General features: G+C 42.3%; 1 protein-coding gene across 2 annotated transcripts in view; it reads left to right on the top strand.

Annotated features, from left to right (window-relative positions):
* RGS6 (regulator of G protein signaling 6) overlaps nt 1-15,148 on the top strand; it is a 457,947-nt gene that overhangs the window by 312,700 nt on the left and 130,099 nt on the right. For both annotated transcript variants that reach the window (XM_011370921.2, XM_011370922.2), the window contains exon 3: nt 14,429-14,528. In XM_011370921.2, coding sequence (XP_011369223.1) covers nt 14,429-14,528 — 100 coding nt within the window. The remainder of the gene's footprint in view (nt 1-14,428; nt 14,529-15,148) is intronic.

The raw sequence follows: 15,148 nt of genomic DNA, 5'->3' as shown, positions 1-15,148 counted from the left end.
CTTTTCTTTCACTGCTTCTGGGCGCATAAGTGGTACCTCCGTCTGGCCTTGAGAAACGCTCTTTAAGGCTACTCATCCTGGGCAGAAGAGAGGGAAAGTGTATCCAATTTATTATTGTAACAAATGCCAGTTTTGTTTTTCTTCATGGGCTATTCAGATGAATGCTTCTTTTCCAGTTTGCATTTGCAATATTTTGTTTCTTTGAGAAAAAAGCCATTTACAAATGTGAAATTATTCTGATTATCTAATCTCTGTCGCATTCCTCGGCAATGCAAAGAGTTAAATGATGCATGAAATCATCTGTCAGCCCACATTAGACCGGGCTGTGTTTACATACCCAGAGGCGGCCTGTGAATTATTTAATCCAGTGGACCCTTGGCTCAGCGTCTGGCTAGACACAGTTCAGCCTGAGTTACTTTGGAGGTGCCATTTGTGGCCCTGAGCTTCCACTTGGCTAAGGAAACTGTGACAGACACTGTGAGCTATTGCCAGCACCAGGTCTCCTTGAGAACAACTTGCACTAAGCTCCTACAGGCTCCAGATGGCTTGCAAACTACAGTGGAGTTTTGGAATCTTTGCCAAAAAAAAGAGTTAGCAATGTTTCAATCCAGGCGGTAGGTTTCCCCTCATGCTGTGAACTCAAGCATTATCGTTAGGGTTTTAGAGAGTCCATTTAATAACACCCCAAGTTCCCATCTGCATTCGGAACCAATGAGAGAGAGAAAGAGAAATGAAGCAGACGAAGATCAAAATATCACCTTTATTAGCGATTGACCCGTGGAGAATATGGGACACTGGACATCCTGATTTTGAACCCCAGGATGGAGGCACACTTCCTTGCCCAGTATTGGAAACCAGAAAGAAGCCTCACCCCATGGGGCACGATCCTGGTTCATTTTACCCTGGCGCAGGGAGCAGATGAGCCATACTTTCTGCAAGCTCCACATCCTGAGAAGCAGCATCCAGGAGCCAGTTCCATGGCCCATACTTGCCTTTCAGCTGAGTTTCTCCTCTCTCCTGTTGAGGAGGGGGTAGAAGCTGCGGCAAGAGACAGAGGCATCTGGGAACGAACTTTTCTCAGGGAAAACAGTATTCCATGTATGTCCTGAGGAGACATGACAATCTGTGGATTTGGAGGACAAAGTGTAGAGATTATAAGCTGGAGAGGATTTTAGAAGCCTTTGAAATCCTTTTATTAGCAGAAGGAAACTGAAGCACAGACTTGTTTGTGCTCAAACAGCTGGTTAAGGGCAAGGCTGAGTTACATGTGGTACTTTATAGTTTAACCGCTCCTTACCTCACCCCCTATGGTGTGAGGAACACCTGAAGGATGGGGCAGCAGAGGGCTTTTCACACCAGGATCTGACCGTGGGAGGCCACACTGCTTCTTGGTCCATAGTGGCTGCACCTCACTGTAGGTCTCAGGCCGCAATCCCACCCCCACCTCATCTACCCTCCTTGGGAGTGGGATATGCTTAGAGAATGCACAGTAATCTGACTGCTATGCATAGCAAATTGTAATTTAGAATAAGTCTTTCCTAATATCATGAAATTGAATCAAATACAGGTCTTTGTCAATGCTTTGTCCCTGATCCTTTTTGGCTGAACAGACAGTTGGGAATGCAACCGGCTCCTGCCTGAGCCATGGGGGCAGGACAGCCAGTTTCGGAAGAGACAGGGAAGGGGCAGGGACCTAATCAGAGTGTCGCTGGGAGAATGCCGTTGCCTCCCAGTTGGATGGGGATCATTGTTACACCTGCCTCTGCAAATGCTCAGAACTCGAGGTAGCTCTGTGGCTCCTTTCTGTCCTCTGCACACAATCCCCATGGCTATATTTCCCTCCAGCAATTTCCACTATGAAAACCATATTTCTCACTCACCGCATTGCTAGATTTGTTTTCTGTCTTCTCTTCAGCTGGTGTTGGGGGCTTAAACTCCAAAGTGCTCTGGTCTAGGCCCCAGTGGAGCACCCACACTGTGTGCTAGAGACGGTAGGAAAGGGCCCTTCCCAGCATGCCCGGTGACCTGGGGCGGGGGCCAGCACCTTTGCCATAACATTTCCCAAAAGTTCTCGTTCCCCTTCCTGCTGTGGAGTGACTGAAATCTCAACACCTACCAGCTGAGTTTTATTTCCAGCTCTGCAAGGTAACAGGTTCACACACACACACACACACACACGCGCGCGCGCGCACACACACACACACACACACGCATGCACGCACGCCAGATTTCTATTCCCATCAAATCTCTGCATCCCAAAATGACCTACATGTTGGCAAAGGCTTTTTATCTGTCAGGAGTTATTATCAAATGGAAGTTCTCTCTCTCTCCACTGCACATGCATTTACCACAAATGCAGGTCGTGCGCTTTTCTCTCCATGTCGCCCGCTCTCTCCCCAAACCCTCCGCCTGCCAACTCCCGAGGCTCTTGAATGCCCGTGGAGAATGTCCAAAGCCAGCATGTAATTGGTGTCCAAAAGAGACCCCTTAGGGACGAAAAGAACATTTTTAAGAGAGCTCCCCCATATTTTCAATGGTGCTGTCCTTCCGCATAAGGCTCAGTGCTGGAAAGTCCCCTAACCTTGCTGGAACCCTACACCCTGAGGCTCGTGCTGAGCCTCACCTCTCTCCAGAGGCACTGGGCCTGGGTGCTGGGCCAAGTACAGCCCCTATCAACTCTGGAAAGAGCTACCACCTACATCGTTTGAACCCTACACTAACCTGGGGAAGAGGCAAGAGCGGTGGCTCAGAGGTTGAGGCTACAGGGTAGGGAGGCAGGGAGCTCTTCTCCTTACTTACTTCCCCACCCCTTCCCCATGAGACCATCAGTGATCGAAGGCAGGAGGGAGGAGGAGTGTGGGTCTGGATTGGCCTAGAAACAACCAGCAACCCAGATAGCACCCACTCAGATTTTAGGGAAATGAGAAATGCCTGCCTTAAACATTTTCTGCAAAAGTGTGTTCCACGGAGATAGAGCCCATCCAATTCATCCCCGAGGAGACTGAGACCCTCAGAGGGGAAGAGATTCCCTTGTGGTAACGCAAGGGTAAGAGTCACATGCAGAAAAGCCACTCTGGGGGCTTTTTGAGGTGAGACCTTCACCACACCCCCATTCAGCATCTCCCTTCCTTTCTAGACCCTCGCTCTTTCCCCGGGACCTGGCGAGCTCAGGCTTCCCCTGACTCTAGAGGGCCCAGTTTGTCCCACCTCCACCTACATCCCTTTCCCTTGCAGCCCCTCATCTGGGCCTACTCACCTTAGAATCCAAGCCTCGGAGGCCACCCCTCCTCCCAGCCCTCCCACCCCCGTCTGGCTATTGCCAGTCCTTTAAGGTGGTCCCGTTCTCTGGATTTTCTGGTGAGAGTGAGCTCTTCTGATAGACTAATTTATCCTAGGGAGGACAAGGCTAATAGATTAAGTCAGCCCTTCTGGGCTGACTTAGTTGCCTTTTAAGGTACAAAATTTACTGCTAGGGGCAAGGCCTTGGTTCAAGAAGTGCTTCACAAGCCGGGCAGTGGCAGATCCAGAATCTCTATACAGAAAGGACCAAGAGCTACAAGTCTTTGCTTGGAAGCTGCATTTGTAGAGCAAGCACACTTTACTCAGACTATAGTTGTATTTAAGTTGATATCTATTAGGGAAGAGGGACTAATTACTGCCCTGCCAACCTCTACCCTGCCATTTAACGCTTTCACAAGATCTAGGTCACTTGCTTTTATGCTCACTACAGTTTGTGGGTGTCCTCTTAAGTCTGGTGCCAGGAGGGAACTTGGCATTCCTAAGTACAGCTTCAGCAGTGCAGATGAGGGACCTATTACCTTCCTCATTCGGCACACTATGTTTCTGGTAATGCATCCTAACATCAAATTAGCTTTCATTTATTTCTTTACTTTTTTTGCTGCCATGGTATATTGTAAGTTTTCATTTGATTCAAATGCAAACTATCTTATATTTGGGATGCTCAATCATTTATCTCTCAAACTGTTTATGTGGTGTTCTGTGTATCTGCACCCTAAGTGTAGGAGTTTACACTTATTCTTTATTACAGAGAGTTATAGAACAAACAAAACACCAGCTCTAATCACAATACTCCTCGCTTCTGATTCTGAGAAGCAGTGTTTTCCTGACCCTCCTGGTTTTGAATCTCATCTATGAATCTGGTACGAGCCCTAATGGTAGACATAGTTTTGGCTTTTAGAAAGCTGGAGCTTTGAAGTATTGGCTTCTTGGGAAATAGACAATACACAAGATGTCACATTAGTCAATTTGGCATGTGCAACACTTTCTAATCTGGAAATTAGTCTGGGGGGTTGGGGGAGAGAAGGAGGAATTGGAGGAGGAGGAGGAGGAGAGGAGAGTGGGGAGGGGTGGAGAGGGGAGAGGAAGGGAGTATAAAAGGAAATTATTTTCATTATGCATTGAACAGAAAGAGTTGGAAAAATTAATTTCTGTTTATCTGTAAAGTCAGAAAGAGTATATTAGTTTGCTAGGACTGCTATAATGAAGTATTGGAGACTGAGCGGCCTAAACAACACAAATTTAGTGTCTCAAAGTTCTGGAGTCTAGAAGTCTGGGATCAAGGTGTCAACAGGGCTGGTTCCTTCTGAGGTCTGTGAGGGAAGGATCCATTCCAGGCCTCTCTTCTTCCTGTCTCTTCACATCATCTCCTGTTTACACATCTGTGTGTCCAAATAACCCTCTTTTATAAGGACACAGTCATATTGGATTAGGGTCTATCCTAATGACCTCATTTTAACATGATTGCCTCTGTAGAGATGCTCCAAATTAGGCCACACTCTGAGACACTGAGGGTTAGGACTTCAATGTTTTAATTTGGGGAGGACACAATTCAACTCATAACAAGGGACTCACAATGAACTGTAATAAGAATATCACCAATGCAGCAGAGAGTTCCTACCGAACAGGTAGAGCCACCTTGTATGAGTTACACCAGGGACAGTGGCCTTTCTAATGCAATTCAGCTCTGGGAATGGTTCCTACCCCCACTACTCACTCACCTTTTTAACAGCCCTCCCCAAGTATTTTAGGTCCTGTGACAGCCTTTCTCCTTAGGCGGGAGAAAAACACACTCCCTTCCAAATTGTTGTGGTCAGGGTTTGAATTCCAGTAGTTTCTCACATTTGCATCTCTCCCCTCCACCTTCTGCTTCCCTGCAACTTCTTAACTCACAAGAAGAGGAAGGAGAAGGTTCTTTTCATGTAGATGAGAGGTACCAAGGGCTCTACACATAAGCTTTTTCTCTCTCTTTCCCCTTGATGCCTGTGCGGGGTAGACAGCAACATCTCCATTTAAACATGAGGTTAGGCTGGAGAGGTAGTTTGATGCCGAATAACAGAGGACCTTACATTTCAGTCAGAAACTTGGCATTTACTTTGTAGCAATATGGAGGAGCCACAGCAGGTTTTTGAAGAGGAGATAATTTACATAAATTATTCCAAGCCCTAAAATTCACTCCAGTTGCCAGTTCAGTAGTTCAGCTTGGAGTAGGAGAGGGTGTTGAGGAAGAGACAGAAAGGAAGTGAGCCAGAAAAGGTGAGTGATTCCAGAGTCTGGGTGTCCTCGGGGTCGAAAGCAGGACAAGGTCTCATGTTCCTTGCTCCTTTCCAGGAATAAAATTGCGGTGATATTCCAGGACACTGGATGGACCGATTTTTCTTTGGAAACAAGGATACGGACCTCTTCCCAACAGTAAGAGGATGGTGATATACTTGTTAAACTAGAATATTACTGTAGAGACAATATGGAAGGCCTCACATTCAAATCTGGGGCATTTTATGTTGCTGGCCTAGTTATTCGAGCTATGTTGCCACATGGTATGCCTTATATAATTCTCCTTGGGTGATGGTCTAGGGTAAAGAATGTGGCAAGGTAAAATTTGAGATGGGGAATAAAAAAGGATATTTGCTTTTCTATGTGTAGAATGTGGTGCTGGGAGTTAATTAATGGACTGCTGTGACCCATTTAAGGAACCCTTGGAAGTAACTTCTGAGCCACCCATCTAATTGGTCCCAGGTAGACCAAAACCTGAAGCATTTAAAATGCCATGGAAGCAATTACTTCAGTTATAGACAGCTATTTCTCCTGTCATCATCCCTGACATCTCCCCCCAGGCAGACTACCACAATTCCTGGTTGACCAGTGGTTTGACTGAAGCTGTTCAGAAGGAACAGAGAGCAGTAGAGGCTAAGGAAATTCACCAGCTTGCTCTCCAGGAGGAGAAAATACTAATCTGTTTTGGAAACAATGCAGAATACTGATTTTCCAAACATTCCAAATAGAGGGGCCACTGTTTGTATTAACTTTCTATTACTGCTGTAACAAATTACCATAAGTTTAATGGCTAAATAAGGCATACATTTGGTGTCTTCCAGTTCTGGAGGTCAGAACTCTGAAATGGGTCTCCCCTGGCTAAAATCAAGGAGTTAGCAGAACTACATGCCACTGTGAAGGCTCTAGGGGACCATCTATTTCCTTGTGTTTTCTGGCTGCTAGAAGCCTTCCACATTCCTTAGCTTGTAGACCCTCCCTCCTTCTTCAAATCTAGCAAAGTCCCATCTCTCTGAACCTTTTTCTATGGTCACATCTCTCTCTGACTGCGACTGGGAAAAGCCTTCCTCTTTCAAGGACTCATGTGATTAGACTGAATTCCACCTGGATAACCTAGGACAATACCCCATCTCAAGGTCCTTAGCCTTAATCACATCTGCAAAGTCCCTTTGCCATGTAATAACATATTCACAGGTCTCAGCAATTAGGATATGGGAATCTTTTGGGGGGACTATTCTCCTGCTTTTCACACTGTGTATTAAACTTTCTAACATAGGACGTGGCCCCATCTTCCGAATATTCTTCCGCTCAGCTAAAGCATTAGGCGAATGGAGGCCTCCCCAGGAAGTGCCCTGGCAACTGGTGTAGTGATCCTGGGAGCCAGTCCTGGAGCAAGATTGCCTGGGTTTGCTACCAATAATTTCATTATTCAACGGACTCATTTGGCCTTGGACAGCTTACCTTTCCTGAGTATCAGTGTGATTATCTGTAAAGAGGGGATGGTTCCCAATAAGCAGCAGATGGAACACTCAAATTAGAGGAATTTAGGATTATAATAAAGAGGTTTTAGGTTCTCTGACGTTGCTCATTGCTCGAGTGTTTCCTTGGTCAGTATTCATTTTCCTCATTTGCATCATACCTGGCTGTATGTAGTTAGAGATTCCTTATTCTGTGACTTGCCCAAAGAAACTGCTCTGCTTATATTTCCAAGCAAACAATAAATTCTTATACCAGAGAGATGATGCCTTCTGAGGCCTGGCGATTCCAACCCAGCTCAGGGGAAGGTCATCCCCCTAAAGTATCACAAAGAAGCCATTTGTTCACTGACCTGGAATGTTATTTTTGCCTGCTTTTCTCTTCATTTAAGTGGGGACAAATGTTTTCCATAAAAGTAGTTTATGAAACACTACATATGGTAATATCATAACCATAAAAATAAGCTTCCAGGAGACAGAAAAAATAATGCCGCTTCATCCTTCTACCCTGGCACTGCCCTGGGCATCATTAGGCATGGTACTTTAGGGAACTGGCTCTTAGCTCAACTGGTACTTGGGAGCCTGTGGAGCAATTTCTTAAACATTGTTGCTAAAGTTTAGGGATTCTTGAGACTTCTGTTTATTTAACCCATTTCCAAAGCAGAATGATCTTAAAAATGTAAATACCGAATGTATAGATATCAACAAACCTAAGACTAATATATTAAGCATTCCACTCAATGCTAAGATAAAGTTCTTTAAGAGTATAGCACTCATGTCATGTATTTATTTATTTGTTGATACAGTCATTCAATAAATATTTATTGAGCACCTATTATTACAATTAAATGTTGAGTAAAACAGTCTCATGAAAAATACCAGTACAGTGATAATTTATGCAGAGAAAAGATAGCAGGTCCTATAAGAGCTTATAACAGAATAAGCACTGAGGAACTATAGATACATTTTAAGCAACGGAATTAAATGATCATGTTTTTCCTTTGAGAATATCACACAGGCTGCAGTGTGGAGAACAGATCAGAGGAAGCAAGGCCTGCCTAACCATCTTTTATGAATGTTCTTTAATACACAGTCTTCGTGGTAGACAATGCTATTTGATTAAGCCAACTCCATTTCCATTCTCCTCTTACCATGCTTCCATGTGATAAAGAGGCTGGACAAGCTAAATACACTCTTCCCAGCTTCCTTTGCACTGCATGTAGCCATGTGACTCTGTTCCAGCCAATGAGACTAGAGCAGAGATATACTGACATCTTCTGGGAAAGAATATGCTTTTCTGGATAACAGGAACAAGTACAGCTATACCAATATTCCTTGTTTCTGTGCACCTTTCTTCTTCTTTAAGGTAAAGTGATGCCTGGAGTTAGGGCAGCTATCTGGCAACCACGAGGGAAAGGCCAAGATGGCGATTCACATAAAACTAAGTAACTGCAGTAAAGCCAGCAGCCACCCACATACAGATTCTCGTTACATGGGGAAAATAATCCTCCATGTTTGGAGGTTGGATTTTTCATTAACTTTCTATCAAAAGTATTCTAGATATGACAGTGATTCAAAAGTAAGTTTAACTAAAAAAAAAAAAAATTAACTAGCATTTCAATCTTTGTCACAGCTAGCACAAAGAATCTCAAATTCCCCTCCTTCCAATAAGTCACTGTCTTCTGAATGGCATGATGAGAAGGGACGGAGTATTTGATCGTTCCTCTTCCGGGGACCTTAGAAAGGTTATTCATTAGTGTTTCACCTTCTACCTTCTTTAGAACCCATACTTGGCTCTGCTGTCTCCAGCACATCCTTCACTGTGAGCCTAGATCCCTGAATATTTCTGTAATCCTTTCGTCCGTGATGAAGGGGAACAGATTCTGGCTTTTACTTACTTTTATAACCGTAGAAACTAAAACAGTGCCTGGTGTTCAATAAATGTCCACTAACCCAGTAAATGAAGCTGAATATATTTAAAAGTTGAGAATGGCAGTGTGCTGTGTTTTTAAAAATAAAATTGAGAAATGTCCTGATCTTATGGAACACATATGAGACAGAGCATGCTCAGCGAAGCAAGCACATTTTGGATTAAGAAATATGATTATCATTTGCCAGCTCTTATTTCTGCCTCTGGGCTGATAAGGTGTGTCCAAAGAATCATTTTTCACTCATTCACAGACACTAAAACAGAAAAGGTCTTTAATGAAATGCAAGAGCTGAAGTGACAGTCATTAGGAGCTGGAAATAAGCAACTGATCTCAAAGTGAAGATGAAACGCTTTTCAGTACCTTCCTGCCTGAGGCATATTCTGCCATCTTTGCTAAAGTTGTGGTGGATTTTTTTTTTAAATAATGGCAACATAATTTGACTGTTCTTGAAGTTTTTTAATCTTCCACTGAGGAATAATTAGAGGGGCTAAATAGATTAGTTCATTGGATAATTAATTTAAACAAACAACACTAATATTGGCCATTTGTCATTTCTGTTAGGAGTGCCATCTGTGCAAGCAGAGATGAGCAAGCATGGGGCTGGTCATAAAGGAGCAGTGTCAGGGCCTCTTTGGATCATGTCTCAGTCTGGCTTCTGATGCCATTTGTCCAAAATGATTTCTCAGAACATCAAAACTCTCTGGTTCTGCCCAGCACCATTCCTCAACCTTGCACCTGTTAGCACAGGGAAGCATTCTGCATGGATCCACCTGGAAGATGGGCAATATAGAAAACGGGGACCCCCTAGGCCAGATTGCCTGTCCTACCCTTTCCTCGCAGACACAGTTTTGCATTTGTCAAGTCAGACGACGCTCTTGTCTCTATTGCTGTGGAGATGAGGGAAGTGAAGTCCTGAAAAGTTAAGTAACATGCCCAAGGTCAACACAGCAAGTCAATGAAGCTGAGGCTGTCACTTCTCTCGGGCCTGAAACCAGTGTTCTTCCACTGTCCTGCTGTGGCTTCAGTTTGAAAAGAGAGGATTGCTTCTCCTCACTCTCTCTTACATCCCAGGGCTATTTCAGTGAATCATGTCTACCATCTCATAATAGCCCTCTTTTTAAAGAAACTCCACCTTATGGTGTAATTTTTCCTGCTGTTTAAAAGACTGTTTACCTGCGTGTCAGTGCTGAGTGTTGAGCTCCTTAGAGAAGAGCATCCCGGTTGCTGTGACCCATCCAGGCAGAACCAGCCGAGCTGGCCAAGTGGTTTCTCTGCTTCGCTTGGCTGTCAGATAAGGGTCACCTGCTAATTGATTGGCACAGTGAAACTTAGGTCCAACATGCTCCCTAATGACACAGAACTTCATATTGAAGGATGTCAGGGAATCAATGTTGTTCTTCAGGAACAAAAGGTGTCCGAAGTTAGATGAAAATGAACAATCAAGAAAATGTAAGAGTGCACCTTCCCATCTCCCTGCTCTCAACCCAGAAGATGTGCTCTATCAGGAAAAGATAAATCTAAACAAGCCCTTGGGACAAAGAGAGAGAACACTGAGCAAGACATCAGCAGTCACTGGGCCAAAATCAATCCTGAGATGGTTGATAATCTGATTATCTGGATCAATTTCCCTGTTTCCTCCTCTACCCCCTTAGGACTAAGCTAAACTTTCCCTTCAGTGTAAACAGTATTAAGTGCCCATATCTGAAAAGCAATGTTGGCAGGCACTGGTTGAAGACAAAAAGATAAATCTCAGATTGGATAGACAGAGCTTGGGCATTGAAGACTTAGATAAGAATCCTGGTTTTGCCACTTACTAGCTATGTGTCCTTGGATAAATCACTTAACCTTTCTGAGCCTCAATTTCAACATCTTTATTAAATATCTTTTAAGAATGAGAAATAAATTAGATAATTTATTGAAAATACCTAAGACAGTATTGATCTAATGCAGGTATTCTGAAAATGTTTATCATTATAATTTATATGAGCTCCTCAGAGCCCACTTTTGATTTTTTGGTAGGTCTGTGCTCTTAGCATTTCTCCAGAAACCATGACAAAAAGATTTCAGAGACAGTATTATTAGCTGATACTGCAGTGGACTGTGCTCCAGAATCAAACTCAGTTCTCACAAATTTGCCTGACACAACAATGGAATGGACTATGGAGTAGTATAAACCCTAAGAATTTTTAAGTAGATGATGTAGATGGAATTTCTGCATTCTTAAAAAGTTGCATTCTGGGACAACCTACCTCTAAGATTCATTGATATTTAGTACCAAATGTTTATTGTGACTTTAGCAATTTTTGATAAATGCAGTTTTTCAGAGCTCTGTTGTATCAGTCAGCTACAGCCATAATTTTGCTGCATAGCAAACCACCCCAAACTCAGTGGCATACAACAATAAGCATTTATTCCTCACTCATGAGTCTGTGGGTCAGCTGAGGTTTGACCAATAGAGCTATGGGTTGGGTCCCTTCTGCTCCAGTTGTCTCTCACCTTCCTTGGAATAACTATCTAATACAGGAGGGCAAAAGAAGAGGGTATTCCTAACCAGACAGGTACAATAAAACCCTCTGTTTCACATCATGTCAATAACATCCCATTAGCCAAGCAAGTCACATGACCAAGCCTAAAAGTCAAGGAGTAGACTCTCTGCCCACCATGAGCCCAGGGCCTAAATTTGGGCATATTTTAATACTGTGGAGGAGTCAAAGTTTGGAGACCAATGAAACATTCTTCCACACCTGCGATATTGTAAACTATTGCTGAAACATAACCCCTTTCGGTCAGATAAGGGGATTGTCCTTTTGATCCAGCTGATCAGTGATATACATTTTGGTACATTGTGGGCCAACATGAGAAGATAGGTCTTGTGTGATCATTATGTAGTTTACACAGATGTTGAATTATAATGTTATACACCCAAAAATGTATATAATAATAATAATAATAGTAATGATAATAATAATAAAGATTCAATGGTATGATGAAGCAACTAAACAGAGCAGAGGAGAAGAGAATAATGGAGACTTCCTCTGCACAGACAATCTTGAAATCCAGCTCACATCAGAGAAAATTATTACCATCTAATGAGGTCAGGGGTCTAACTAAATTGAAATACTGGCTTCCCTCCAATTCCCCATGATTTTCAGGCCATTTCACAAAAAGCAACAATGTAACTTATATGTCTGGTTTCAAATAGCACACTAGATCAAAAGCATAGATTACTTCGAAAATATGTCCATTTTTCTAGGAATAACTCTCCTTGACTATCGGTAATATTCAAACTACTTTGAATCATTGGGTTGAGTTTAGAGGACAGAGGCAGAGCATTAGCTAAGACTATTAGCATGAATGTAGATGAAAATCCTTCCTTTCCGTCCTTTAACGGAATGAAGATCTTCAGAGAATGACCCCTTTTTCTAGCATAATATATTCATCCACTGCCTAAGGGGTCAGGAGCTTAAGATTCTTTCTCACTATTAGTACTTCTCAAGGAAACCCAGAAACATCTAGGGGAGGATAGTCTCACTACTTGGCTGGTTTTCTGGGAATCTTATTAGGTGGCAGAGCTGCCCAGGGATTAGTAGCCTGAGCTCAAGGGTCTACAGCTGGGTAAAAACTCGTATCCACAATTGCATAGCTGTGTGACCGTGGGCAGGTGGTTTAATCTCTGTTATGGTCATTGATGCTACTCACACATGATCAGTTCCCCTCACCTCCTGGCACCCAGAAGACTGGACCCCTTTGTGGTTGGGTGGTGCCATGTAACTAGTTCTGGTCAAAGAATTTTGAGCAACTGTGTTCTATATAACTTCTGGGCTATAACATTTAATTACCAGTGCAAGATTCTCCAAAATTTTCTCTTGCCCCTCTAGCACAACAATCAGCAATATTCAAGATGGCGGCTGCTTCATCAGCCTGGGTCTCAGAGTAACTATCTTGGGCAGAGTCCCCCTGGTGACCTGGGATTGACTTGTAGCATAAGAGAGAAATAAACTTGGTTTTATTAAGCCATAGTGATTTTGAGGGTTATTTGTTACCACAACTTAACCTAGTCTACCCTCATTGATACACCTCACTAAATCTTAGTTTCTTTATCTGAAAATAAGGATAACAATAGTGGAATCTAACTTCTAAAGTAATAATGGGGATTACATAGGATAATATATATATATATACACAATACTTAGCATAGTACTTAACACATAATAAATTCTTAATATATTACCTATTGTAACTTAATTACTTATTATTATTATGAAGTTATGCCATATCTTAACTTCATCTCTAGCAAGTTACCAATTTCTTTCAAACAAGTTGTTAGTCATATAACTTTGAGAAACTCACTTACCCTCAAATTATATTACTAGTATATTAGATTAGGTGAGCTACAGTTTTAAATTTTTAGAATGAAAATAATTCAAATTTATTATGGAAGCACTCAGAGAACCCATTCTGGTGTTTCAAAGATTTCTATTGCTTAGGGGAACAAAATGCCTGAGAAAACTAAACGTTATCTTCTCCCCTTTTTCAGTTTTCCCCACCCTCCCCCCCACCCCACCCACTTCCCAAACAAAAAGGCCTATGTCCTTGTTACAAATTCTTCCGTATCCTATTCTGAAGATTTCTGCCCAGGAAATTACCTCTGGCTTGTAAATTCTTAGCCACAAATAGGTTTCCCAACTTAGGCACCTACATCCTTGGTGCCTCCTTTCTGTTCCGTTTTCTCTATAAGTACATAGTATCTTGTTTCATCAATAAGATTTCACCTGGCTCTAGGTCACAGCCCACCATAATCTTTCTCCTGATAGTATGATCTTCCTTAGGCCAAAGGAGAGGATCCTGTCCTTACTCCATCTTAGCCCTGGCTCAAGGTGACCACCTTTATACCACCACTCACAACAAAGACTTGTCCTCTTAGCTTCCCCAGATCAGAGCTTTCTATGTCTTGATTTATAGTATTTTTTCTCCTATGTGACTCTGGCTGGATCTTCCTCTGGTTCCAAAGGCAGCCCTGCCTATACTTCATAATAGCAGTAGGTTAATATACTAGATTAAACTATAAAAAAATCGCTATTTTTTAAGTTGAATATGGAAATTTTATACATTCAACCTATATAAAAACCCAATTTGGAAAAGAGGAGAAATTTCACCATATACATATTGAATTACATGTTGGCTCCCATCAAAAATCCTAATATATTTCTCCCTCCTTACCTTGTTGAACGGGAGACTGTTCCTTACAGACCATGCTTTATGCATTTGTATATAACCCCCTAACCTCCCCATCTCCAGCATGTAATCCACATGTTTATTGACTGACCAGGTGGAGACTTTTCTTGATATCTACTGTGGACATCCATGTTCCCACAATTTTGGCTGTTTATAAAGGTGCCATTTACTATTACTTTGTGGGAGACAATAACGCTTCTTTTCTCTAACCTCTTTCAGATTGAAGACATCATTACAAAGATGCAAGACGACAAGACAGGGGGTGTGCCCATTAGAACGGTCAAGAGCTTCCTCTCCAAAATCCCCAGTGTTGTCACAGGTAAGTGTTCTCCTTACAAGGTTTTGGTGGCAACAGGGAAAGGTTGCTGAATAGTTGTGTAGTCTTGATTGTGACTTGGGAGATGTCTAGGAATTTGCGAAGAGTAAAGATGATTCTTTAAGTTTAGTTCTTTAACATACTTCTTAAAGTTGAGTTCTGGTCCTTCTAGGAAGAAGCTAGTCTTTGCTGATCATTAAGGATGGTCTTATCAGGACCAGCCCTCTGTGTATAGGTTGAGGCTTCTGGGAAATAACAAGCTCATTAATAAACTGACTGGCCCATCAGCAGTTTGGCTCACAGGATGTACACACGCACAGACATATTAAAGAAATTATTTTGGTTTTAAACAAGCTTTAAGAAAGTCTTATGTTCAATTTCTACAAAATGCTTTTAAATTTTTTAACTCGCTGTACTTTAACTCCTGAAAGAATTGGTTTTAAAATGCTTTTCTGCATTACTTTGGGAGGTTTTGTATATTTTGTATGCTCACACATTTCTTTAAAAATTAATTGTGAAATGCATCAAACACATGGATATAGTTTCAATAATAATAATAAAACAGGGCACATGTACCCACCATGCTGCTTCATAAATAACACATCATCAATATATCATCACTA

The sequence above is a fragment of the Pteropus vampyrus genome, unplaced genomic scaffold (assembly GCF_000151845.1).
Source record: "Pteropus vampyrus isolate Shadow unplaced genomic scaffold, Pvam_2.0 Scaffold177, whole genome shotgun sequence".
Classification (NCBI taxonomy): Eukaryota; Metazoa; Chordata; class Mammalia; order Chiroptera; family Pteropodidae; genus Pteropus; species Pteropus vampyrus.
Note: the sequence above shows the minus strand (reverse complement) of the source record. Positions and strands in the feature narration are given on the sequence as shown.